This window comes from Cervus elaphus, chromosome 1 (assembly GCF_910594005.1).
Source record: "Cervus elaphus chromosome 1, mCerEla1.1, whole genome shotgun sequence".
Lineage (NCBI taxonomy): Eukaryota > Metazoa > Chordata > Mammalia > Artiodactyla > Cervidae > Cervus > Cervus elaphus.
In genome coordinates this window covers 65,246,316-65,271,129 of record NC_057815.1, presented here as the reverse complement: position 1 = coordinate 65,271,129, position 24,814 = coordinate 65,246,316, and the positions used below count along the sequence as shown (strand labels likewise).

The following is a 24,814-nucleotide window of genomic DNA, read 5'->3' as shown; positions in this document are numbered from 1 at the left end:
TCAACCCAAAGCTTCTCACTTAAAACTAGTGGAAAAGGGGAGGACAAGGGGAGGGGACTGACTAAGGACAAGTCTTAGGCATGTCCACTACACACTACTTGGCAATAAGCCACAAAAAAATGTTTCAAGTTTTGACAGAGTTGTCGTAATAGCTACATCAAATCTGCTTCATCAAAATACCCCTCCTGCACTGACAGTGAGCTTTTCGAGTTCTTGCTCAAGCCTCTGGCTGTCTCTATGGCTTTATGGGCTAGGGAGAAAGAGAACCAGGCCATGGTTTAAGGAGCTCAGGTACCTGCTGTATATGACGGAGCATTTCAATGACCCGAATGTAGTCCAGGTAAACAAGCCCGGATGTTTCCCAGTCCTGGATTAGGCCACTGCGCTCCAGAGGTGCCAGGTCTTCCAAGAACCCCTTCAGGTAGTCATAGTTCTCATTAATAATGGCATCTGAAGAAACAAAATATTGACCAAAAGTGTACAGAGGAAGGAGATGGCAGAATTCCAAGACAGGATAAAAAAGGAAAATTATGTTGGGTCAGACTTGAGAATTACAGTAGATATTTCAAAATTCTCTTAAAGAAACTGTAAAGAATTTCTAGCTCAGTTTCCCAAATAGCTACCTCTGGTGTTGCTGATTGAAACTCCCTAAACAATGAGCTTAACACAGTTAGTGTACATCAAGAATATTCCTGGCAGATGGGGATATAACAGATACTGCTGTTGACCTCCGCCCCTCACCCTCACTAAGCATCTTTTGCACAGGGAGCTTTTACAAAGTGTGATCTGATTCAAGTCTGCCATGCTCTGTATTGATCACTGTCCCTAGCTTGACTTATCATGGGCTCAGAGGTTTGAAGAATTGGGGGTGATTCCAGGAGACATAGGCCCTCGTCTGAAGCACTCACCGGAAGCTAAGTGCCGGATGACGAGTTTATGGCACCTGTTCCAGTGTCCTGCTTTAAATAAATAGAGGGCCTCCAGGTGCTTGTCGGATTCCACGTGTGCTCGCACTGCTTTGGCCTCATGAATCCATTCAGCGGGCACACAAAGCTTCTCGGTCAGGAAGGTCTCCTTAGCCCAAGATTCAGGGGTCTCCAATAGCTGGCAGTGCCGGGTAAGCAGTTCTCGAACAGCCTTCTCCCGCGTGCTATAGGAGGAAAGGTCAGCTGGGATAAGTCTCATCCTTACTGATGGAGAAGGCTGCCTCAGGAGGCTCAAAGTGGCCCCTGGGGCAGTCTCCTAAACTGCAGATCCTGACCAAAAGAGGATCACCTCAAGCTTCACTTAAGAGGACATACCAGTATTAATTTTTAAAATGAAATAGAACAGAAGCACATTGTATTTTCATGGTCAAAACAGTCTGAGGATGAATACTCTTGGGAAGGTTGCCCACTGCCCCCAAAAGGCTTTGTCCTCACTGGCTCATTTCTCTTTTCTAACTATATTGGAATATAGTTGATGTTGTACAATGTTTGCTATACAACAGTGTAGAGCAAAATGCTTCAATTATACATGCACATATGTTCGTTCTTTTTTAATTTTTCTCATATAGGCTATCACAGAATAGTGAGCAGAGTTCACTGTACTATACAGCAGTTCCTTGTTGCTTATCCATCTTATATACAGTAGGGAGTGTGTGTGTGTTCATCCCAGCAGGCTCATTTCTTTGTTTCCTTTCTAGTAAAAGGAGACGAAGGATGAGATAGGGGAATTCTGGACCCACTGAGCAGTCAGTCCTCTGCAGTTCATTCCCAACCTCCTCTCTGCGCTTTCTCCCACATGGTCAGTGTAAGTAAACAAAGTTGATAGTTTTAAAATGTAAAGTCCCTTCCAGGTCCTGTTTCTTCCCTTATAGCCATCAGCCTTCCTAATTCATTTTCTCTTTACTCCTAGACTTAGGCTAAACTCCAGTCTTTCTGCCCTTAAGTCCACTTAAAGAGATTTCTTCTTGGTCTGGGCCAAAAGGATCTCTCATTTTAATTTCAGATCAAAGCTCTTCTCATCTTAGATTCTTTTGTCTACGCCTAGGCTTTTTAAGAACTCCTAGTCTCTGGACAACTGCCTCCTTTCTCCCTCCTCTTTAGGAAACAGGATCTGCTTTCCCACAGCCAGTCATCAATCATCCCATCAGCCAGCCTTTTACCATGTGAAGTTCTCCAAGAGTGTATTTAAATAAACTCAGAGGGAAATTCTGGGATCATTTTGCCTCCTGGTAAGAAGGAAGAGGAAAGAGAAATTCCTTAAAGGAAGGTTGTGCGGGATGCTTTATATTTTCACTCTTTTAACTTCATAGTCACCTTTGAACAGAGATTAGCAATACTATGATTTTACAGATTAAAAAACTGAGGCCTAGAGACTATCTTGACTCTAAGTCAAAAATAAGTAAGCTTTACCCTAGGTCAAAGTGAGTACATGGTGGAGCCAGAATTTATAAAGGTCTGACTACAAAACAACTTCTTTCCATGCCCTACGGCATGACAGATAGTATAGTACAAATGATTAAGAGCACAGACCCTGGGTATCTTGAGTTGAAAGCCTCACTCTGCTATTTACTAGCTATGTGATCTTGAACAAAAGTTATCTAATCTCTCTATGCCTGGAGCTGCTCATCTATAAACAGACAATAAGAATGTCTATCTTATAGGTTCATTATCACCATTAAGCAAGTTAATATATTTAAAGTACTTACAACATAATATAAAGATATATAAAAGCATTATATAAATTATATAACGAAGCATTGTGTTAAGTGTTTTTGTTCTTAGTAATATGCCATGCCACTACCAATAACAAAAAACCTCTGGCTTTGTACAGTTCACAGCAGGGAGTAAAAGTGTTTCTCTGGTTTTCATTCAGGACAGAAAACCAAAACATTATGCATCTGGGCAAGACTATATTGGTAAATAGGTAAACATAACACTATCAAACTTGAGGAATGGGTGGCAAGGGAAGGGAAAAAGCCAGTGGACAGAGACAAAGAAGGGGTACTCCTTGCCAACCTTTAAGGATCCACTGAAGCAACGCAGCCAGCATTATTTCTGCATAATTCTAAACATACCGCATTCAAGGACTTTGTGCTTAAGTTAATGGGATTTTTCCACCCAGGTATAGCCTTTCTTTCCACTTAATTATTTCCCATACCAATTTAATAGGTGTTTAGACTGATTCTTTTGTTGCCCTGTAGGGCTAGAGGCACCCAGTGCATCTGATGGCTTCTCACTCACCTTGAGTTGTCAATGTGCAGGAGGACAAAGATGGCCCACTCCCAAAGGCCCTCACTCTCCAGTTGGCCAGCATAACTGGCCTGCAGCACACCCTCACACTGCTCTGACAGATGGGTATAGTTAAGAGCCCGTAGCACCTCCCACAAGTGCCAGCTTAGGCGATAGTCCAAAGGATCTGCAGTTATGCTTCGAGGCTCCAGCAGCTGGTTGAGGTCATAATGTCTGCAAAGGAGAATGTGCTGAGTTACCAAACCCAGTCAGCAGACCACCTGCACTGGACAGGTTAACTCTTTCAGCCACAGCTTAGAAAACAATAAAGGCAAGTACCCTAGACAGAAGCATCATAAGCCTTACAGTCTTCCTCCTCTACGTTTAGCCAGATTACAGATCCTACCAAAAACCAAGGAACTTCCCTTCTCAGGCTCTTATAACAAGTCTGCTGGCACTTCTTTGGTCTATTTTTACCTTCCTGGTACAGGAAGTCTTCACAACTTTCACCCTTTCATTATTATAGCGTCTTTTCCTTAACCATTAAAAAAAAATTAAGTTTCCTTAGTATCTTTCACATTGTTCTACTGTCTGAAGTTGCTGAAGTGCTACTTCACCTGTTTATCTGAACACCTGACTAGTCTTAATGATGGTTATGACGGTTATTTCCTCCTTTTGCTTACAGTTGTTACTATTCTTTTTACAGAAATCCGAGTACCCAAGGTTTGAAAGTCTCCCTAAGGCTTTTGATTTTTCTTCTGCAGGGGGCCCAGGGATCTCAATGATTCTGGACCAGTTTGTGTGTGATGTCCTTAACTTCCAAATCCCAGACCGTAAGAATAGTAAGACCCACACCCACAAGCTTTAAAGATCTGGGGTTGGTTTACCAACCAAAGTGTTTCCGTTTTACCTATGATCCCAGACATTTTACAAGTACCTACACCTCACCAAGTTTTCTTGCCCAGTACTGTCAAACTGAACTTTGTGTGACAATGGAAATGTTCTATAATCTGCTTTGACCAATAAGATAGGCACTAGCCATGTGTGGCTATTAAACACTTTGAAACATGGCTAGTGCAAATGCGTAATTAAACTAAGAAGGCTTTACTATCTCAGTCTGGCTTTGGTTTCTGTTTCTGGCACATTGAGATATATGCTTTTCTTCTTCTTTTTTCTTTTTTGACAGTGGCACCTTGAGATATATGCTTTTCTTCCTCTTTTTTCTTTTTTGACAGTAAAAGAGATGACATACAATAACTGTACATGTTTAGAAGGTGCAATTTTTGCAAGTTCAAACACATATATACACCTGTGAAACTACCACCAAGATCAACATAACAAGCTTACCCATCACCTCCTAAAGGTTCCAGAAACCCCTCTGTGATTCCTCTCTCCTGCCTATCCCTACACCTACTCTTCCTGGGCAACAACTGATTCCTCTATTATTACAGATTAGTTTGCATTTTACAGTTTTATATAAATTGAAATCAAACAGTAGGTATATTTGGGGGAAGTAATTTTTTTTTTGTCTCATCTCTTCAAAACTAAGTAAAAGTACTTTATAATTCGCCATGCTCTTGTACATTATCAACAGTTACTGGTGAGATAGTATTCCATTGTAGATGTACCACAATTCTGGCTTATCAATCACCTATTGATGGAAATTTGGGCTGTTTCCTGTTTTGAACCTTTACAAATAAAACTGCTACCAACACATACATAGACATACATTTTCATTGCTCTCATGTAAGGTAAATACGTAGGCGTAGAATGACTGAATCATACGTATGTAGGTGTATGTTTAACTTTTTTTAGCTGCCAAACTCTTTCCCCAAGGGCCAGTATTATTTACATTTTTCCCCAGCAGTGTTGAGAATTTCAATTGCTCCACATCCATGATGACATTTGGTAAAGGTCTTTTAAAAATTCTAACCATTCTAACTGATGGGTAGTGGCATCCCATGACAGCTTTAATTTGCATGTCCCTGATGTCTACCAATGTTAAACAACTTTTCATGGGCTTGACATGTAGATCTTCTTTGGTGAAGCATCTTTGAAATATTTTCCCATTTTTAAATTGGATTGTTTTCTTATTATTGAGTTCAGAGTTCTTTACATGTTCTGGATAAAAGTTCTTTATCAGATATATGAATTGCAAATATATTCTCCCAATCTGTAGCTTGTCTTTTCAATCTCTTATAGACATTAAAAAAGAATAAGGACAAGTTACAAATAACTTTATGTCAATAAATCTGGTGACTTTGGTGAAACAGAAAAATTCCTTTGGAAAAACAAATGAACAAAACTGACTCAAGAAAAAAACTATTACAACATAAGAAAGAACTATTAGATACCCCCACTCAAGTGTGGGGGGGTGCAAAAGATTTCAACAGACAGGAAGATCGTAAATAAACACATGAAAAACAGCTTGCCATCATTAGATATTAGGGAAATGCAAATTAAAACACAATTTTAGTTATGTGTATTTTACCACAATAAGAGACCATTATTCTAGAATTAGTATAGTTAATTTAAAAGAAAGTATTTAAAGAACTGAAGTGAGATGTGAGCTACTACTTCTCAATGGAGAAAACTGCTCAGTCTGATGTAAGGTAAAAAGACAGCTCTGAGATAGTTTAGATATAATAACATGTTAATATATTGATTTCTTATTAAGCACACACAAATTAGACACCACTATATGCCCAAAGCCAATAATAACAAATTTTGAGGAGGATTTGGAGCAATTATAGATCTTGATGGGACTTTTAGATACAAGTGGTCACAGCAGCTTTATTCTTAATATCCTAAGACAAAAAAAAATTGTTCACTAACAAATGAATAAAAATTAAATTTCTGATATACATATTCACATGGATAAATCTCAAAATCACCATGTTGGGTTAAAAAAAAAAAGCAGGCACAAAAGATAACATACAGAATTATATACAATTCTGTAATAGCAAAAGTAATCTACAATAATGAAAAGTTAGTAGTTGTCTGGGGTGTAGACTGACTGCAAAGGGACATGAGGGAACTTTTGGAGGGTAATGTAAATGCTATCCAGATAGTGACAGTAGTTACATTAAAAAATATCAAACCACACACTTTATTATCTGAAGTTGATTAAAGTAATTTTGTTTTAAAATTTTTATTAAAATATAATTGATTTAAAATGTAAATTTTTAGATGTCTAGTTCTAGTTCCCATGCTCTTTGAGCTCCATTACGGTTTTATTTTGTGATTAATATTATGACAATTTGACCACATGTAAAAGGGAAAGAACTCCCTAACGTTCATGGAGCCCTCAAGTGATTGTAACACATGACTGATTTACCTGTCACTGTAGAGTTTTAGAAGATGAAAGCAGACATCTTGAAGAGGTCTCTGTGAGTCTTGTTCCTCCTCTACCACATATCCAGAGCCCTCCAGGTATGAGGGAAGTGGACAGCGGGCGTATCTGTCACCCTCAGAGGTATTCTGAAGTTAAGAATTTGATAAAACAATACATCAGCTGCAAGTGTGTTTCACTAGATGATATTATGTCTCAGTTACTCAGACGTGTATTAAGAATGTCCGATCAAGGATTGTTTCAAGGATTTTAAACTTCATTACACAGTTTTTTTTAGTGTTCTTTTTTCCCTGACAAATAATTCTGGCAAATGATATCAAAGACAATAAAAATTAACAGTAAGAAAAGAACCAAATAATGGCATTAAAAACATTAAGAATACTTTAACCTCCAAATAGACAAGGAATATGAAATATTAATGATATTTAGAGGCAAATTTCAGAAGTGTTAATTTGGGACTATTCTAAACATAAGGTCAGGCTGTAGCTCAGGGAATTCCCAAAGGAATAAAACAGCATTAGGAATGAAGAAAAACCCTCTGATGCTGGTGCAGGAAAAACAGCAGTAAGAAAATAAATTATGGCTTCCCTGATGGTCCAGTGGTTAAGAATCTGTCTTGCAAGGCAGAAGACACTGGTTCGATCCTTGGTCCAGGAAGATCCCACATGGCAAGAGGCAGCTGAGCCTGTGTGTCACAACTACTGAAGCTCACATGCCCTAGAGCCTGTGTTCCACAAGAGAAGCCACTGGAATGAGAAGCCCGCACACTGCAACTAAGGAGTAGCCTCCACTCACCCAACTAGAGAAAGCCTGAGTGAAGCAACTAAGATCCAGCATAGCAAAAAATAATAAAATCACTTAAAAAAAAATAGTAAATTGTGGAATCTCATTGTATTAAGCAAAACAGAAGCAGACATTTGAAGAAATTTCCCATCAGATTTCCTGTGTCCATTACAAGTTTACAGTAATTTCAAAAAAGCAGTTAGGGTTTTTTTCCCTCTGGAGTACTTTTCTAGTAAAACCAGAACTCCTACCAGGACTCTACTTGGTTCTACTACATGTATCTACTTGGATACATGTACCTGAAATGCTTCTTCATACATGCTGAGCGCCTTGGAAATGGAAGCTGTTGGTGGAAGCAAATACCAAAGATGGACAGCGAGGGAGCGTTTCCAATCCAACTGGGAGCACACATTGATTTGCTTCTGCTCTGAGAGCTGCCATACCTGCAGGAGGCAAAATGACCACCACAGCTCTACATTATATGTTACCTTGTTACTGCCCAGGCCTGCATGCTGCTCACTTATTCAAGTTGCATTTTAAATGATTTAAATAGCAGTGTTAATGGCCCAGATATAAACTACACAGTTCCCTGGTGGCAGGTGACTGGGTGGACTAAATAGGGGGCATTTAGACAATAAGTGTGCTGAGAAGTGATGAGAACCACTCACTGCCCACAGTGGCCAACTTTTTAAGATGTGAATAAATTCTGATCAGTGACTGTGTTTTTGGAAACTGATGGCAAGCAAAACAGGTAGGCAGCAAGAAAACTGGCTTAAAGTCATTATGATACATCATACATAAAATGAAAGAGAAGTGGCTATTGAAAAAAGAGAGGCCAAACAACATGAAAAAGTGTCCAAATTCAGTAAGTTTCCAAGAAAAGTTGCAGAACTATGTATAATTCTACTTAAATATATACAAGTATAAATGTGCATGCATATATGTCAGAATATACTTAAAATATGTCTAGAAAGACAGATAACGAATTATGTTGTTTATCACTATGATAGGGGATATGGCAAATTTTAACATTTTAATTTCTATACAACCAGTATTTTCTTCCCCCACAGTGTACATACTGTACCATTCTAATTTGAAAATATTTCTGCTCAAAGTTAAATATAAGTTGCTTCGTTATAGGTAACAATGTACAACTTAAAAGATAGCTCTTTGCCTTAACTTCAAGCAATCCTGAATCTATGAGAAAATTTATGTGAGTTCACAAGAAAAGAGGAAAATACCGGTTTTCCAGCCAAAAGGGCAAAGATGCGCAGTCTCTCCTCCTGGATGAAGCAGTCAGCCTGGAGTTGATGCCAATCCACCAGCTGCATAGTAAGCAGCTCACGGACTGATTGGCTGCCAACCAACTGGGATAAAAGAAGAGCAAGACGATGATCACCTACAAGAGAAACAGAAGTTCTTTGGTGATGCTAAGAATTTACAGATTTGGAAAAACACTTAGGGGCTTTATCTTATTTCTTCTGGCCCCCAGAAACACCTCTGACTGCTTTTGGCAGCAGTGCTGAAAGACTGAGTAGAAAATTTTTGACTAGGGTAGAAAATCTTCAACGTCACTTAACCTAATTAAATACAGACTGTATAGTACACAGAGAATTAGACCATAAATTAAGAGAATAATTCTTTGTTTCAGCCCTAACTGACCTCCTTAAAGTCAACGCTCCTTTTCCTTGTCCTTTTGTTTTTGGATATGGGTCAGTGCTTACATGACTAAAGTACTGTCCTGCCCAGAAACTAAGGCTCTCATCATAAAGGGTTTCCTAGGTTTCCTAGAGACACCTGGTAGAAAGAAATCATGGATCAGGAACACATCTGGAAATGTATTAATAGGCCAAGCCTGATTACCTGTATACAAGTAACCAAAACATGACTGGACTATAATTCACACAGTAAATGCTGCAGCCCATTTGACCATGAGCTGCTAGTATTCTAAATGAATCACAATAAAGGAAAAAAGGTTATTTCTGTGTATCTACTGGACAAGTTCTGAGAAGAAACTGGTATATCATATCTTGACTCAATCATTAAGGTCATCTCTTTTGGCTTTGATCAACCAATTTAGCTTCTGCCAATCCTTGACTTTTCACATAGACTTTCCTTAATGACAAGAACATATACTTAAACAAACGGAAGAAGTCTAGAAAACTTCAAGTTGATTTTAGTGTATGGTATGATGTAAGGATCTAAATTCATCTTTTGCAAGTGAACACTCAACTATTCCAGCATTATTTGTTGAAAAGATTATCCTTTTCACATTTAAACTATCTTGGCACTTTTGTCAAAAATCAACTGACTGTAAGCACAAGTTTTATATTTGGATTCTCATTTATGTTCCACTGATGTGAATGTACATCCTTATGCTGATTCCACATTGCTGTGACTGCTGTCCCCAATCTTAGGGTGAAATCATCCCATCTTTTCAACATTAAGTATGATGTTAGATGCAGTTTTTTTTGTAGATTTGCTTTGATATCAGAACAATAATGTTGCCATAGGTGAGGTGAAAAGTGCTCCCTCCTATTTTCTGGAACAACTGTAGAATATTGGTATTCTTTCTTTCTTCTTGCAGCAATGTATGGCTTGAAGGGTCTTGTTCCCTGACCAGGGACTGAACCTGGGCCCTCGGCAGTGAGAGCCTGGAGTCCTAACCACTGGACCGCCAGGGAATTCCTTTGTATCATTTCTTCTTTTAAAAGCTTAAGTGTATTCACCAGGGAAGACATCTGGGCCTGAGCTTTTCTAAGTGAAGATCGCAAATTACTAATTCAATTTCTTACAGATCTATTTAGATTTTTTACTTTTTCTTGAGTTTTGATAATTATACCTTCCTAGGAATTTTCAATTTCATCCAAGTTATTGCATCTGTTGACACAGAATTTCTCATAGTGTTTCCTTTTCTGTAGTAGCAAGGGTCACCCTTTCATTCCTATTTTTGGCAATGTATCTTTCCTCTTTTTTTCCCTGTCAGTGTAGTTAAAGATTTATAAACTTTCTTGATCTTTTCAAAAAACTAACTTTGGTTTTATCAATTCCTCTTACTGTTTCTATGTTTTCATTATCACTGATTTCTGTTCTAATCTTTAATATTTCCTCCTTCTTCTACCTTTGGGTTTAATTTGCTCTTCTTTTGCTAATTCCTCAACATAGAAGCTTAAATTATTAATTTGAGGAGTCTCTTCTTGTTGAGTAGGTATCAAGTAATGCTTACTGACAGTGTTTTAAGTATTCCTTATTCTTGACTTTGTTTAGTTAGTTCTCTATCAATTATTGAAAGTGAAGGCAGGAAGTGAAGCAAAAGTTTTTAATAAGCTGACATACAAGTGCCTTGCCAAAAGCTTAATCTTAGGGTAAGAAAAAAAGGGGAGGAAAAGTAGAGTTTGTGAATGAATAAATCTCAGGACCTGACTTCAGGCAATTCTCTTCCACTCACGTCTATGTGTATCTCTTAAATGGTTCATAATCTTTATAACTTTATAAAAGGTCAATCCTGAAGACAAGTTTTTATTGTATAAATGCATAAAGACTACCTAAGGCACAAATTGAAAATAAACCCAGTTGATGGCTCCAATTAGTTGGCTTCAGTAAACAAGGTTTCAATAAAGTTTGATCAAGGATCTAATTATATACATATTAAACTGAACTATGTCACCCTTTAATCCTATCAAGATTTTTATCTAGAAACTTAGTAACTACTTGCTGAATGCCTCTCACTAGTGAATGTGCAACTAAAAACACACACACACACATATATATGAGAAGTCCAAAAATTAAACTTCTATGTGTTTATTTGAATGAAGTAAGTGAATCAGTGCAAAACATATAAGAAGTTTAAGAAGTTCAGGAGAGGGACCTAAATGTCAAAAGAAATCTGCTAACATGGCACATTTTATGTATGAAAGAATATTAAGAAGTATTTGACTACAATATCTATATAACACTTGTATTACATGAAAAAAACAATGAAAAAAATATATATATAAAAAACAGGATACTATCTTTTAAAACAATACATGCATATGTTGCTCTGTATGCACATATTTGTATATACTTCATATATATTACAAAGCAAACATTTTAAATACAAACTGCACATTGAAATGTTAGAAGTGAATAGCAGTAAAGGATTTAGGTGATTTTGGTTTACTGCTTTGTGCTTATCTGCATTTTCTACTTTTACTGCAAATGCATATGTAGCATATAACATTAAAATAACAATTTAAGATTTAAGGTTATAAAAGGAAAATCAGAAGGCACAGTCCCTACCTATTTTGGAGAAACCAGCAATCTTGCTGGGAAGTTTATACTTAATATTCAGGTTAGAAGAAAAGGACAAACCCACAATTAAGGGGTAGGGACAGTGAACAGGAAGTAGGCCAAAGTGCAGAGGACTGTATGTCCTACCTGACTGCTGGGCCAGGGAGCAGGCCTCACTGATCCTCTTGCCCGTGAGGTAGCTGAAGACAGCCTCCATAGGGTTGTCTTTTTGGGTCAATGAGACTTCTTCCTCAATTTGAGGTGAGGCAGTATTGGACAGCCAGCGAGAAAAAGCTCTCCTTCGCTCCAGAATCTGAATGTATTCACTGGGCTCATCCAGCTGGCTATCAAGCTCCTTCAGGTGGCCCCACAGAGCTTCGCATAACGTCCATGTTAGGCTCCAGTGCTTCACAACTAAGGAACGGACAGGAAAACAATGCAATGACACAAAGTCATACAATAACTACAGACAGGGGATCACTTTAATTGTGGCATTAAAAATACATCAGTTAATGAATACCCCCAACAATGACTCGAGTTGCTTTGTCTGTCTGCATCTCATTCAGCTGTGTCTTACAAGCTCCAGAGGTGTATGGTGTAACTGCCTGCTTACTCCATGTTCCCATGGTACTTACAAACACGTGTAACCCTATGCTCCTTTAAACAGACTCCTCTAGCCTAATTATGGCTAATAAAGTCTCAAATGATAGAGAAATATCCTCTGCTTTGATCAAATTTTGTTCACAAATGCTTTATTAAGAAATAAATAGTGCTCTAAGAACTTGTGAAGGATTATTCTCTGCTACAGCCTAACAATTTAGTGAGCCTAAATGATACTATTCAAAAGTTTTTTTTTTTTAAATTTTAAAAGTGAAATTCTTTTTTTTTTCTTTTCCTTTATTTATTTATTTTTTTCCAGTGGGTTTTGTCATACATTGCTATGAATCAGCCATAGAGTTACACGTATTCCCCATCCCGATCCCCCCTCCCACCTCCCTCTCCACCCGATTCCTCTGGGTCTTCCCAGTGCACCAGGCCCGAGCACTTGTCTCATGCATCCCACCTGGGCTGGTGATCTGTTTCACCATAGATAACATACATGCTGTTCTTTTGAAACATCCCACCCTCACCTTCTTCCACAGTGTTCAAAAGTCTGTTCTTAAGAGTAAACCAACTCTATCTACACAATATAACTACGATAGCCACCATCTTCATTTTACAGATGAGAAAACTGAGGTATGGAACTTTAAATGACTTGCTCAAAATTACAGGCAAGACATAACAGAGCCAGGATTCAAATTCAAGTAATCAGAGTCCAATTCCTAATCACTACGCTATCCTGCCCATGATGAAGGAAAACAAAAAGGGAGCACTATTTATGCTTTATAGCATAATATGCTTTATAGCACCACTTTATGCTATTCACAAGTATGCATTGGGATGATGACTCACATATTTGAAGAGATGAGACAACTGAAGCAAACACAAAGAAATGAACATAACCAAGTTCCAAAATGTGTGGTATGGAACATTCTAAAATAGTACCCATTTTGCAATAAAAGTGATGTGAACTGATTTGTGAAACGTAATTTTTCTACATGTTAAATTTTTCTAATTTTCCTTGAAATTAAGTGCCCAAATTAGAAAAGCCCTTAATCAAAGTATGGGTTCAGAAAAATATGGTCACAATCATTACAGAAAGGTAATAGTGAGAAAGGTCAGGAACAGAAGTCATAATCACCAAAGCTGTTGGGAAGAACAAGTGGGACTTGAATTGGACACAGAAGAATGAGTAGGACTTAGGTAGGAACTCTATGTTCTCTGGGTGGGGTAAGACATCTAATTTCATAAATTCATGACAGGAACTGGCTACAGTTCCTCTGAACAGGGGTGTAAAAGTGATGATAAACAACGATAGGATTTCTCCCTGTGTGAGATTCTGTTCATCGCAACTCAACTACAGACTAAGTCCAAGCTCAGGCATCCACCCACTACACTGGCATAAGGAAATACATCCTGCTAGGAACATATGCTGCTACTCCTGTTCCTGGAACATGAAAGGTTAGACGCATAGTCCATACTCACTTTGTGGTTCCAATAAATCTCCCGATGCTTCCTTAATCCAATCTGCATAGTCATGAATGACAGCAACTCCCGGATTGGGGACAATAAGAGGACACAGCTCATCCACGTGAACGGTGCTATGTTTTAATTTAAGCTCCAGAGATGTCTGGTATAATTGTAGGTCTTTGTCCAGCTTCTTTTGCCTCAAACTAAGTTTTTCCAAATGAACTTTGAATGGAGACTCAGTTAGGCTATAAGGGCAAATAACAATTAAGACAGAAAATAAAGACAGATGGCAGAATGTTCCTACAATAAAATCTTTCTTTTTACCTAATTACAAAATTGGATACAAACATTCTACCGTGATTTTAAAGAAATTCTGTTTCCTAATATCAAACTAAAAAGGATTATCCACAGTTTATACATTTACCTTATTAGGTCAAAGATACAGAGAAGGTGCTTTATTGAGAATATACCTTATATATGAAGAAATTACAAATATCTTCAGTGAGAAAATGGAAAAATGACTGTGATAAAAAGGATGAAAATTCAAGGAATGCTACAGCAATTAGCTTTGGGTCTGTTATCTTTTCCAACTTAAGTTTAACCATTAGGTAAGAATCAATATACTCCTCATACCTCGATGATACAAATGGAGTTATTAATGTTAAGTTATTAACAGTTATCATTAGGTAAGTATTACATAATTTTTAATTATGTCAGTAAAACTGTGCTAAGAATATATATAGAAAATCACAAAGTGGAGCCCTGACCTTGTGTCTCCTGGTGATGAAAAGCTTTTGTTCACCTACCACATTGCCTTTCTCAGAAAACATAAGGAAATGTGACTCACGATTTAACAGCTACTGGATTAGGCAGGAATCCGTATTCCATACAGTCAGCAATCTGATGATTTTCCAGTTCCAGAGAACCACTTAGCTGTTCTCCACTATTAGCAAGCGTCCAGTTGGGGCCCCAACCAACCCGAAATGATCGTCCCATAAATAGGGCCATGTCCATCAGGAGCTTCCCCTTTCCATAGGTGACAGACTTTTCAAGAGGGACTAGGCCTGGTTGTCTGCGTGTACCCACTGTTTTCAACTGAAATTCAGGGGCTGGGCTGGGCACCGTAAATACAGAAGTCAGGGGTGGAGGGACAGACCAAGGGGATGTGGATGGGATATTCATCAACGATGATGTTCTGGGAGTACGACATTCTTGTAAAGAGGCACTTGGTGAAAGAAAGGTTCCACTTGTAAATTTTGATTGTAGTAACCCACTTACTAAAATAAGGATGAAAAAAAAGACTATTAGAAAATACAGCCTATTGATTCTTAAACAATAACAACCAGCAAGGCTGAAATTAGTTTTATTAAACTATCAATAATTAAATCAGATATAGATGACTAGGAGCAGGTTATATCAGACTGCAGAAATAATTTTCACATGGGAAATCAAGGCAGGAATTCTAATGATGATGTCAACAACAATAACAACACTATTGCTACTATTTAAAAAATCTAACACTTATCTGAAGCAGACTCTCTATATAATCCATTTGTATACACTGTTTCATTTCATCCTTCAATAAATTTAAATGAAGAACACTGCAGTCCTCATTTTATAGATGAGAAAACTGGGCTCAGTTAAGTGACTTGTCCAAATCCACAAAGCTACTAAGTGGCAGTACTGACAGATCAGTTCAGTTCAGTCGCTCAGTCGTGTCTGACTCTTTGCGACCCCATGAATCGCAGCACACCAGGCCTCCCTGTCCATCACCAACTCCCGGAGTTTACTCAAACTCATGTCCATCGAGTCGGTGATGCCATCCAGCCATCTCATCCTTTGTTGTCCCTTTCTCCTCCTGCCCCCAATCCCTCCCAGCGTCAGGGTCTTTTCCATTGAGTCAACTCTTCACATGAGGTGGCCAAAGTACTGGAGTTTCAGCTTCAGCATCAGTCCTTCCAATGAACACCCAGGACTGATCTCCTTTAGGATGGATTGGTTGGATCTCCTTGCAGTCCAAGGGACTCTCAAGAGTCTTCTCCAACACGACAGTTCAAAAGCATCAATTTTTCGGTGTTCAGCTTTCTTCACAGTCCAACTCTCACATCCATACATGACCACTGGAAAAACCATAGCCTTGACTAGATGGACCTTTGTTGGCAAAGTAATGTTTCTGCTTTTCAATATGCCATCAGATAAACCCAGGTAAATCTGACACCAATGCTCATGCCCTTATCAAAATGCAAATGTTTCCTTTTTAGTCAATATAAAAAGTTGGTAAGATCAAAACTCAAAATTCCTACCACTCCAATGATCAATGCTAGAATTAAGAAACCAAACCCACTGAGATATCTTGTAATTGCATATATGCCTTTCAGAAGGATAGTTTTTGTTACTTTTGCCTGTTTTTCAATTTTATCTACTTCCTATCTAAAGCAAGGAATCGTTGATTGAAGTATGAGATTTTCATGTAGTGTTCATTATGGAAAAGATTATAAATGTTTAACTGATGCGTCATTAAAGTATTTTTTTAAAGGAAAGTTAATAAGGGTACTCAAAAGAACTGAAAAATAAACAGTTTTTAAGGCAACATAACAAATCCCTTCCTGGTAGTTCTTCTGGCTTTCAAAATGTTTTGAAATCATACCTGCTTAACTCTTTTATTGATAAATACTCTACCTCCAATCCCACATAATTATAAGTCCACTAGAAGAGATAAGAAAAGCTTTAAAATAAAACAGGAAATTGCTTTCCTGGAAATTTGGCAAATTTTAGGGGAAAGCATAAATCTAAAAAGTTTTGTACATGGTAGGAAGCAACATTTGCCCCTAGAAAACAATAAGGATAGTGTTAGAATTGCACAAAGAGCACAGTACAGAACAACTTGTTGATTCTTCTAAGGTCTGATAAAAATTAGGAGAACTAAGCTTAGTATCTAAGCCACACTCATAAGCAAATAAAAACCAACCCCTAAACAAAACACAAATGCTTTTTTTCCCCATACAACTTTTGCATCTGCACCAATGGTTATAGTTTGGAGTTGTTTGCTACAGAAGTTGACTCAGCTTAGAAGAAGATATGTGAAAAGTGAGACTTTACAGCTTTCTTGTAAAAGAACATCTTTTACAGTACCTAATGAACGAGGTTTTGATGAGTGAGTTGCCGAGATGGGGAGCCTGGGAGAACATATTTCTTGAGAAGTATCTGCTTTGGAAGGAAGGCGAGTGATGCGGTGATCCAGGACCGTATCTACATCTTCATCATCAGCAAGCAATGATGCTTTCATGATCTAAAAAAGCAATATCTATAGAATGAATGTGCTCCCCCAAATCCAAAGGCCATAAAAGAAAAACGTAGCTTACAACAACCAATTAAAAAGCTCTGCCTCAGGTCATGTCCAGAGCTAGTACAACATTTGTGTGACTGACTGTTATACTGTATGTGCCTGAAGGACAGAAGTTATATAAAACTTCTCTGCTTTGTATACAGTCTTACCAGAGGCTGGCACACAGCAGCAGCTTACATATTTGCTGAATGAATTTATTTTAAAGTCAAATATAAGCCAAAGGCTAAATTCATAATATGACAAAAGGCACAGGCAAGGAGAAATTGAGACAGCTTAAAGAAACTTGTAACTACAATTAAAAAAAAAAAAAAAAAACACTTCTGTGGAGCACTTTCCAGAGCCTCAAAACCTCTCTGTAAATGAAGTTAATATTTTATAGAGAAAAATCAGTGCTCACAGATGTTAAATGACTGACACACAGTAATAGTTACGAAACTGAGCCTAGAATCTAGGTCTTCTGAATCTCAATATAGCCTTCCTTCCACCAATGGCAAAATGATGCCTGAACATGGGCCATATTCCTGTTTTTTTCTCATTCCAGTGACCGTTCAATGGCCTTAAGGGACTAATGAAAGAAAAGGCCTGGTATTAAGAAAGGAAGATGAATACTAGTTGGATTCTTATAATAAGGGTGGGTTAGGACTTCACCTGTAACACATGTGGATTAATTCCCAGTGAAGATGCAATGTGTGTTGAGGCGGACACGGGTTCCTGATCCTCAGGCACGCTCTCTTCTAACATGGAATCCAAAACTGGCTCCTGGGTGATATCTACCATGTCACTGTCCAGTTCCACAACCCTCCCTAACTGCTCCACCTCTGGGCTCTGGCTCTGTAGACAGCAGAAAGATCAGGGAAGCAGCATTAAATGACACCAGATAGACATAGAGCTTCTAGACCATATTTACTTTATTCAAAATATGATATAAAAACATTAGATTCTGCCCATTCTATAATAATGTGAGATAATGTATTTGCTAGAGTATTGAAGAACAATTTCCCCAAAACTCCTCTATTATTACTTGGGATCCAAATGAAGATTCACAGAATTACCCTTTCATAATATTATGGTCTGGAGCCTGGACCTAAGCCAGCACCCATACTGAAAAAATAGTCAACCTCAGACTATGATTATGCCTTACTTGATTTAGTTAGCAACTATAATTTTCTGATTTATACAGAGTTACCATGACCTCACAGTGCCTTGCAACCAGAAGCCATGGGGAAGAGAGAATAAAAGACACAAATATCAAAGTCTCTAGTACCTTTGCATTTTCTTAAAAGCATTTAGAAATCAATTTCTAGTTATCACAAACACAATTTTGGGCCTGGAATTTATATTTTGGGAGACTGAATCCTAAGGTTAGATCCACTTGTGCAGTATCACATGGAATATTTTATCAGATGAAAAATGTGTTTCCCAAAAGAAAAAACAAAGTACTACTAGGAACAATTTTAATCTGGGAATAATTCTTTTAGGTTTAAATATGTTTAAATGTGTCAAGAGTTAGATTTACAATTATTAGGGAGTTTTAAAGATATAGTCATGATTAACAGTCTATGGTTTGAAAAGGTAAACATTCATAAAGCTGAAACATACTGTAAAACTGGCTCAGTGCAAATTCACATTAAATATGTCCTAAACTCACATATGATCCGGTAAAATGTTAACAAATGGCTATGCTAATTTATGAAACATTCTCAAAGCTAAAAGTTGTTCTACCTATTTTTCTTACATAATATATCATCTGTAGATTACTAACCTTCCACAATTTCTGGTTTGTCTTTCATGAGTGGCCTGTTTCACAGTAAACTTCAAATGGATCCAATTATACAATAGGTGGTTAAAAAAAGTTTCCTGATTTCTTTGAACCAAGAAATGACCATTAGTGTAACTTTTTAAACTTTATTTTCAATGGTATATTATCTATTACTCCCCTGAATTCCTTTAACAAATATCCTTACTAAAAGAATGACTACTGCCATCTATAAGTGTAGAAATGTTGAGGTGTTGGATATGTAGTGACATAGCCTAAGGACTGCTCTAACAAAACTGGAGGCTAAATGGTTAAAAGACAAAGTGATATAGATATATATATCTAACCTATAGGGGAGGCTACAGGCAAGCTACTTTGATGCTTTAAAATTCTAAAAAAAATTTAAAAGCCCTGGTGGTGATCCTCCCATTATAATTACAGGAATTAGAAGAACATTCCAATGCCCCCCTGGTATGTTCATTTTTAACCAATTCACTTTTAAGAAAAGTTGTAAGACTCCCCATCCTCTGTCAAAATGTCAGGATACTCTTTTCTGTTGGGCTCCCATAATACCTTGTCTATACCTATTTTATACAATGTATGTTATAATTTCATGTATATATTTTTGTCCCACCAGATTATAAACGCTTGAAAGCAGATATAGCCTACTATTTTCTGTATCTAACACTAACCACATTGTTAAATTCACCACATTTAGTTATTTAATGCAGTGCCTGCCACACAGGAGAAAAGGCTAGTAACTATGAAAGGATAAGGAGCACGTATAGATGAGAGGAAAGGGAGGAGGAGGAGGAGAGTTTCAATTCACTATACTATTCAACAAAGGACTAACAGTAATAAAAAGAGATGCTCATTTAGAACACTTTTAGAAGCAAACTGGTATGATTTTATCAATGTCTGGAGACTGAAGGACTCAAGACTATCTTTAAGAATGCTATACAATCAAGGTTTTATTTGCTTCATCCTCATGCACTGACTTCAAAACTAATATCATCTAATGAGTGGATGGAGGAAGTCAATTACTATTAAAACTATGAGGACCTGGTAAACTCCTAGAACCCTCATGTGTGAATTTTAAGTATATCTAAGTAATTGCAATAAACTATCCCAAAGATGTTATTTTCTGAGAAATCTTTGGAGATCAGGTGCTTCTTCAGAGCCAGCCCTAGAAAGAAAAGCAGACTGATGACAAACTGGTGACACGGGAAACACTTATAAGGAAAGAAGGGTGTGGGGGTGGGGAGCTGAGAGGTCCATTACAAACACCAAGTAAATAGACAGCATCTGTAAAATGACTCTCTTTAGACACATGGAAGGTGAGGTTTCAGGACTGAAACCTTTTAAGTTTTTGGAAACTTCCCCTCTTCAACAGGCTAAATTTAGACAGCTGCTACTTCATTTCTTTTTTTTAAAGTAAATACAGGATAAAACAGTATTTTCTTCTAAATTCTAATCCTTTTTTTCCCCTTTAAACAGTTTTTACAGTTATTTGAATATGCTTATCGAGTGAACAATGCTAAGTTCCTGAGCAAGTCCACTACTGTGCCTTGACGGGACTGAACCCAAGTTATACTGCAGTATAAGGCTGAGGAAAAAGCTATTTCTCTCTACCTCTATGCTAAAGATCTGAAGTCTTTTGGCAGTTTTGAAACCAGGCTGCACATATCTCAATCACCTGGAGGAAAGCATTTAAGATATAAATATGCCTGAGCCCCAATGCCAGACACATGGAATCGAAGTTCTCCAAGGTACTTATGCAATCAGCTGAACCCTGCATCTCAGATCAGCATTTTAGAACAAATGCTCCAACTACCCAACAAATGTTTCTACAACTGCCCTAATCCATCTGTGGTTAAGGTTTTTCTGCCTTTTCTCTAATTTAATAGAAGGGGAGTTCTCTGGTGGTCTAATGTTTAGGGTCTGTTTTCTGGTTGCTTAGATTCACCTGCTTTTTTAGGAACAAAGCAGGGTTTAAGAATGAACTACAAAGAGGGGATTGAGAATATTATACAATAGTAGGATAAATGTAATCATTAAACAAAACTAGGTATCTTCCTAATGCCTTACGAAATCACCCAACCCTTGCCCCAGCTGAGAAAAACAGCTAGAACAGACCGAAGGAACACAGTATCACAGAAATCAATCTCTTCAGGGAGCCGGGTGACAGTGTGAAGACAGTCATCTTGATGCTGGGATGAGAAGATTGCTGTTTCCAGTTTATTCAGATGGCTCAGGTTATTTTCCTCATGCCAAGTAAAATGTAGCTTCTGTTGCTTATAACTTAAAAACTGCGCAGTCACTGGCATTTCTCCTAACATCATGCAGGTCACTAGGCATTGGGACAAAAAAGTTCTTCAGAGTTCCCTGTTTCTCCTCTAACACATTAGCCCAAATATCTAAACAAGTCTACCCATTTCTCCCTTCCGCATCCAAAAGGAGGACCATCTACTTCCTCAATCAAATGAGATTATCTGAAAAAGATACCTAATTCATGATATTCTCTTTGCCCATCTTGATCCTTACCACCTCCCTTAGTCCTAGAACCTTGTTTTCCTGAAATTTTCTGGTGCTCAGTTTTTAAGACTCTCACCTACTGCAGTGCCATCACAATATTTTATAGTTATTTACTATTTGTATTCTGGAAGTTAACGAGCCTAAAAATCACTGATGGCCAACACTGTATAAATTTGATATGTCCACAAGATGAAGTTCTTCTTTTTTAACTGTATCTTTAGGACCTTACATATTACTTTTATTGGGAGAAAAAGGTATCTGATTCTTATCCAAAGAAATACATACACTGTAAGATTAAAAAACCATGTTGGAAAGGGAGATTATACAAAGCATATGATTCAGACAAAATGAATGTGGGTAACTGGAAAATCGAGTTCATTTACACCATTTTTCTAGTTCGGAAGAGATGTATTCTAAATAGAGGGATATTCTAAATGCTATAATTATAAACATAAAAGTCAACATATTTCCCATTTCCCACTGATATCATATCCTCCCCCAAACACGCAAACATGAACATATGTACACAAAACTCTCAAGAAAGTTGCCTCCCAAGAATTATTTAATCAATCATAAAAATCGCACATTTCAGCAGCCGTAAGAATTATAGCGTGGAAAACTCCAAAAGGTCCTGCTTTAGCAGATGAGAGGTAGAGGATGCTTTACAAAGAAATTTTGTATCAAATTCTTCTTTGAAGGAATATGGCAGCAGAGGAAAAAAAAATGTTATAACTTGATTGAATATAAACAACATCCAAATGAAAGTAAAACTTTTATGAGTCAGCAAAAAATCTACCTGATATTTAAATTACAAACCTTTCCTTACAAGGACAAAGGTTTATACTGGCTTAACAATACCATAAGAGTATGATACAAGTAATTACAATAAATAATGCAGCCCCTACTCTCCCCAAGCCAAGTAATTCACTTATATTGTAAAGCTTATGTATTTTCATAAAGATTATGTATTGTTAAAATACAAATATTAAGAGATTACCTGAAGTATAAGCAAACAACTTGAGAAAAATGGAGTTAAAAATCCTTGCAGAAAGCTAATTGAACTTTTAAAAAACCATGGAGGTAACAAAATTAAACTGCACATTAGGTAGTCAACAAAAGTAGGATTTACTTTGCATTAACCCACACAAGCAAAATACTATCTTAAGTTGATCACTGAGCACAAAATTCAGCAAGTCCAAATGAAAAGAGGGAGGTGTTTAAGAATGACAATCTGTAGAAGGAATGATCCAAACAGCAAGAGAATTCTTTAAATCTCTCAAGTAAACACGAGATACCAGTACCACCTCATGCCCTCCCCCTTGTACTTCTCTTAACGTGACTGCAAATACATTTGTACTCTTCAAAGTTCGAGGGATCATAGAACAGCTTTGTACTAGCTGAATGACTTGCTTTTTCAACTTCTGTATCATGGACTCCATTCAAATTCATTGTCCCGTCTCTACCTGGGGTGGAGGTGCTGGTTTGCCATTAACAGCCATCTGGAATGGTGTAGCCTGGCCTGCAGGAGGTAAAGGGGCAGTCTTCAACTTCTTTGTACTAGTTTTGGAAGGCCGTTCCTCCTCCTCTTCATCAGAATCCTGAAGGCCATACTTAGAAAAATGAGAGACCTAAGGAGAAAAATCCAACAAAATCAGTTTCAAAACTGATATATTCAGAAAGGCTGCAATCTTGCAGAATTTGCTTTAAAAAAATAATAACGGAGAGGGAGATCAAAGTATTTAAAGCACAGTAAAATGTCACCTAACCACATTTTATTGTTTCTCTAAGATTTAGATGGTGTTTGGTAGGTGTACTAGTTGCTCATATAATTATTAACTTTACATTAATGCAGAAAAAAATATCCAAAAGAGCCATTACTATTTTTACATATATATATACTGTCTAGTTGTTCTTGACCTACACAAGGGCCTTCAACAAGCTAAATAATCCAACTGGTCTAGAAGAGAAAGAATCCACTGGACTAAACTAGCAAGGAATGGAGCAAGTCAACTTTTACACCCTAGAAATCTTTAAAAGAAGAACAATTATTTGAGAAAACTGATTTATCAAGAGACAAAAATTTTGCCTGATATCCCCAAATTAGAAAAACCACACCAAAGAAGTGTATCTAAGTGGTTATAAGATAGGATGAAGTTTATAATAGCTCCATACTGCTCTGGGGTTTAATGAGATGTGTAATTTGAAGTAAATTATGGTGTATCTTTAGATCAATCTTTACATCTTTTTCCTAATCTGTAAAAACAATTTAAGAAAAGATCTCTTCTAACACAGTTCATAGCTACAGTTTAATCAGAACTATGTAACTTATATACTATACACCATTTATAATTTCTAACTACAGTTTACGAGAACAAGGTTAAGCAACTATACCTTAAACACCCAAGAACCCGTTTCAGGACGGTACTCTTTGAACTGAGCTCCCTGTTTCCTTGAAACTGCTTCCAATCTTCCCTCGTAGTTGATATCAGCAAGTCGATCTGGGCTCTTTATTAAACAGCGAGATGTTTTATCTGTTGGCCAAACTCCATCCAACGTAACTTCAGCCTTTCTGTAATGTACAATCAAATAAAACGTAAATGTTTCATATTTATGACCAGAAAGCTAAGTAACATCTATATATACAGCAAAAAAGGTACCTGTGTTACTTTGGAATTATTCTGCAGATGTTTCATAAACCTGAGTCTTGGCTCCAAAGGTAGTTAGCCTTAAGAGTAAGGAATTACCCCCATATCAACTAGCTAAAGATCTGGTTCAAGAGCATCAAACTCCACTTATTTCAAACTACCATGGCACATCAATTATTTACAATCTGATTTTAATAACTTTTAAGCCATGCATCCTTGACCAAGTCTAGTCCAAAGACCTAAATCTTAGTGAAGGTCTTATACTACTACTGTACTTTGTAAAAACAACAGGAATAATAGCAGCAACTACCACTAATGACAAAAGCTTGCAGAATGAGGTATCAGGAGCATCACAGTATTAACATTAACCATTAAATAATGAGTGTGAATTGATAATAATAATGGTAATGTATTCCTTCTAATAGCAACATCTGAGATTAAGGACTGTGCCCTTATTCATTCAGTATGCCTTGCATCTAGTACAGTGATTACCACATAAAAACAGGTGAGTTTTCTTTAACATTATTTTCTATTGAGGTAAGAAGGTATAATAAAAGTTATCACTATTCTACTGCTCCTATGAATTTGACACTCTAGATGCCTCAAATCATGTGACTCTCAGTATTTTTCTTTCTGCAGCTGGCTTAAATCACTGAGCATCATGTCCTGAAGGTTCATCCATTCTGCAGCATGTGAAAGTTTCCTTCCTTTTTAAGACTAAGTAATATTCCATGGTGTGTATATACATTTTGTTTATTCATGTACACTTGGGTTTCTTCTATCTCTTGACTATTATGAATAGTGCTGCTATGAATATGGGTATGTACATTTTTCAAGACT

At 37.3% G+C, this 24,814-nt stretch overlaps 1 protein-coding gene across 3 annotated transcripts in view; it reads right to left on the bottom strand.

The window, feature by feature from the left end:
• Positions 1-24,814, bottom strand: part of NUP98 (nucleoporin 98 and 96 precursor) — a 90,763-nt gene that overhangs the window by 2,568 nt on the left and 63,381 nt on the right. For all 3 annotated transcript variants that reach the window (XM_043905809.1, XM_043905811.1, XM_043905810.1), the window contains exons 19-31: positions 23,721-23,898; positions 22,793-22,957; positions 17,687-17,869; positions 16,825-16,981; positions 14,540-14,969; positions 13,708-13,937; positions 11,770-12,036; positions 8,592-8,749; positions 7,650-7,793; positions 6,553-6,695; positions 3,228-3,449; positions 909-1,150; positions 296-450 (exon numbers count right to left, since the gene is read on the bottom strand). In XM_043905809.1, the coding sequence (XP_043761744.1) occupies positions 296-450; positions 909-1,150; positions 3,228-3,449; positions 6,553-6,695; positions 7,650-7,793; positions 8,592-8,749; positions 11,770-12,036; positions 13,708-13,937; positions 14,540-14,969; positions 16,825-16,981; positions 17,687-17,869; positions 22,793-22,957; positions 23,721-23,898 (2,674 nt within the window). The remainder of the gene's footprint in view (positions 1-295; positions 451-908; positions 1,151-3,227; positions 3,450-6,552; positions 6,696-7,649; positions 7,794-8,591; positions 8,750-11,769; positions 12,037-13,707; positions 13,938-14,539; positions 14,970-16,824; positions 16,982-17,686; positions 17,870-22,792; positions 22,958-23,720; positions 23,899-24,814) is intronic.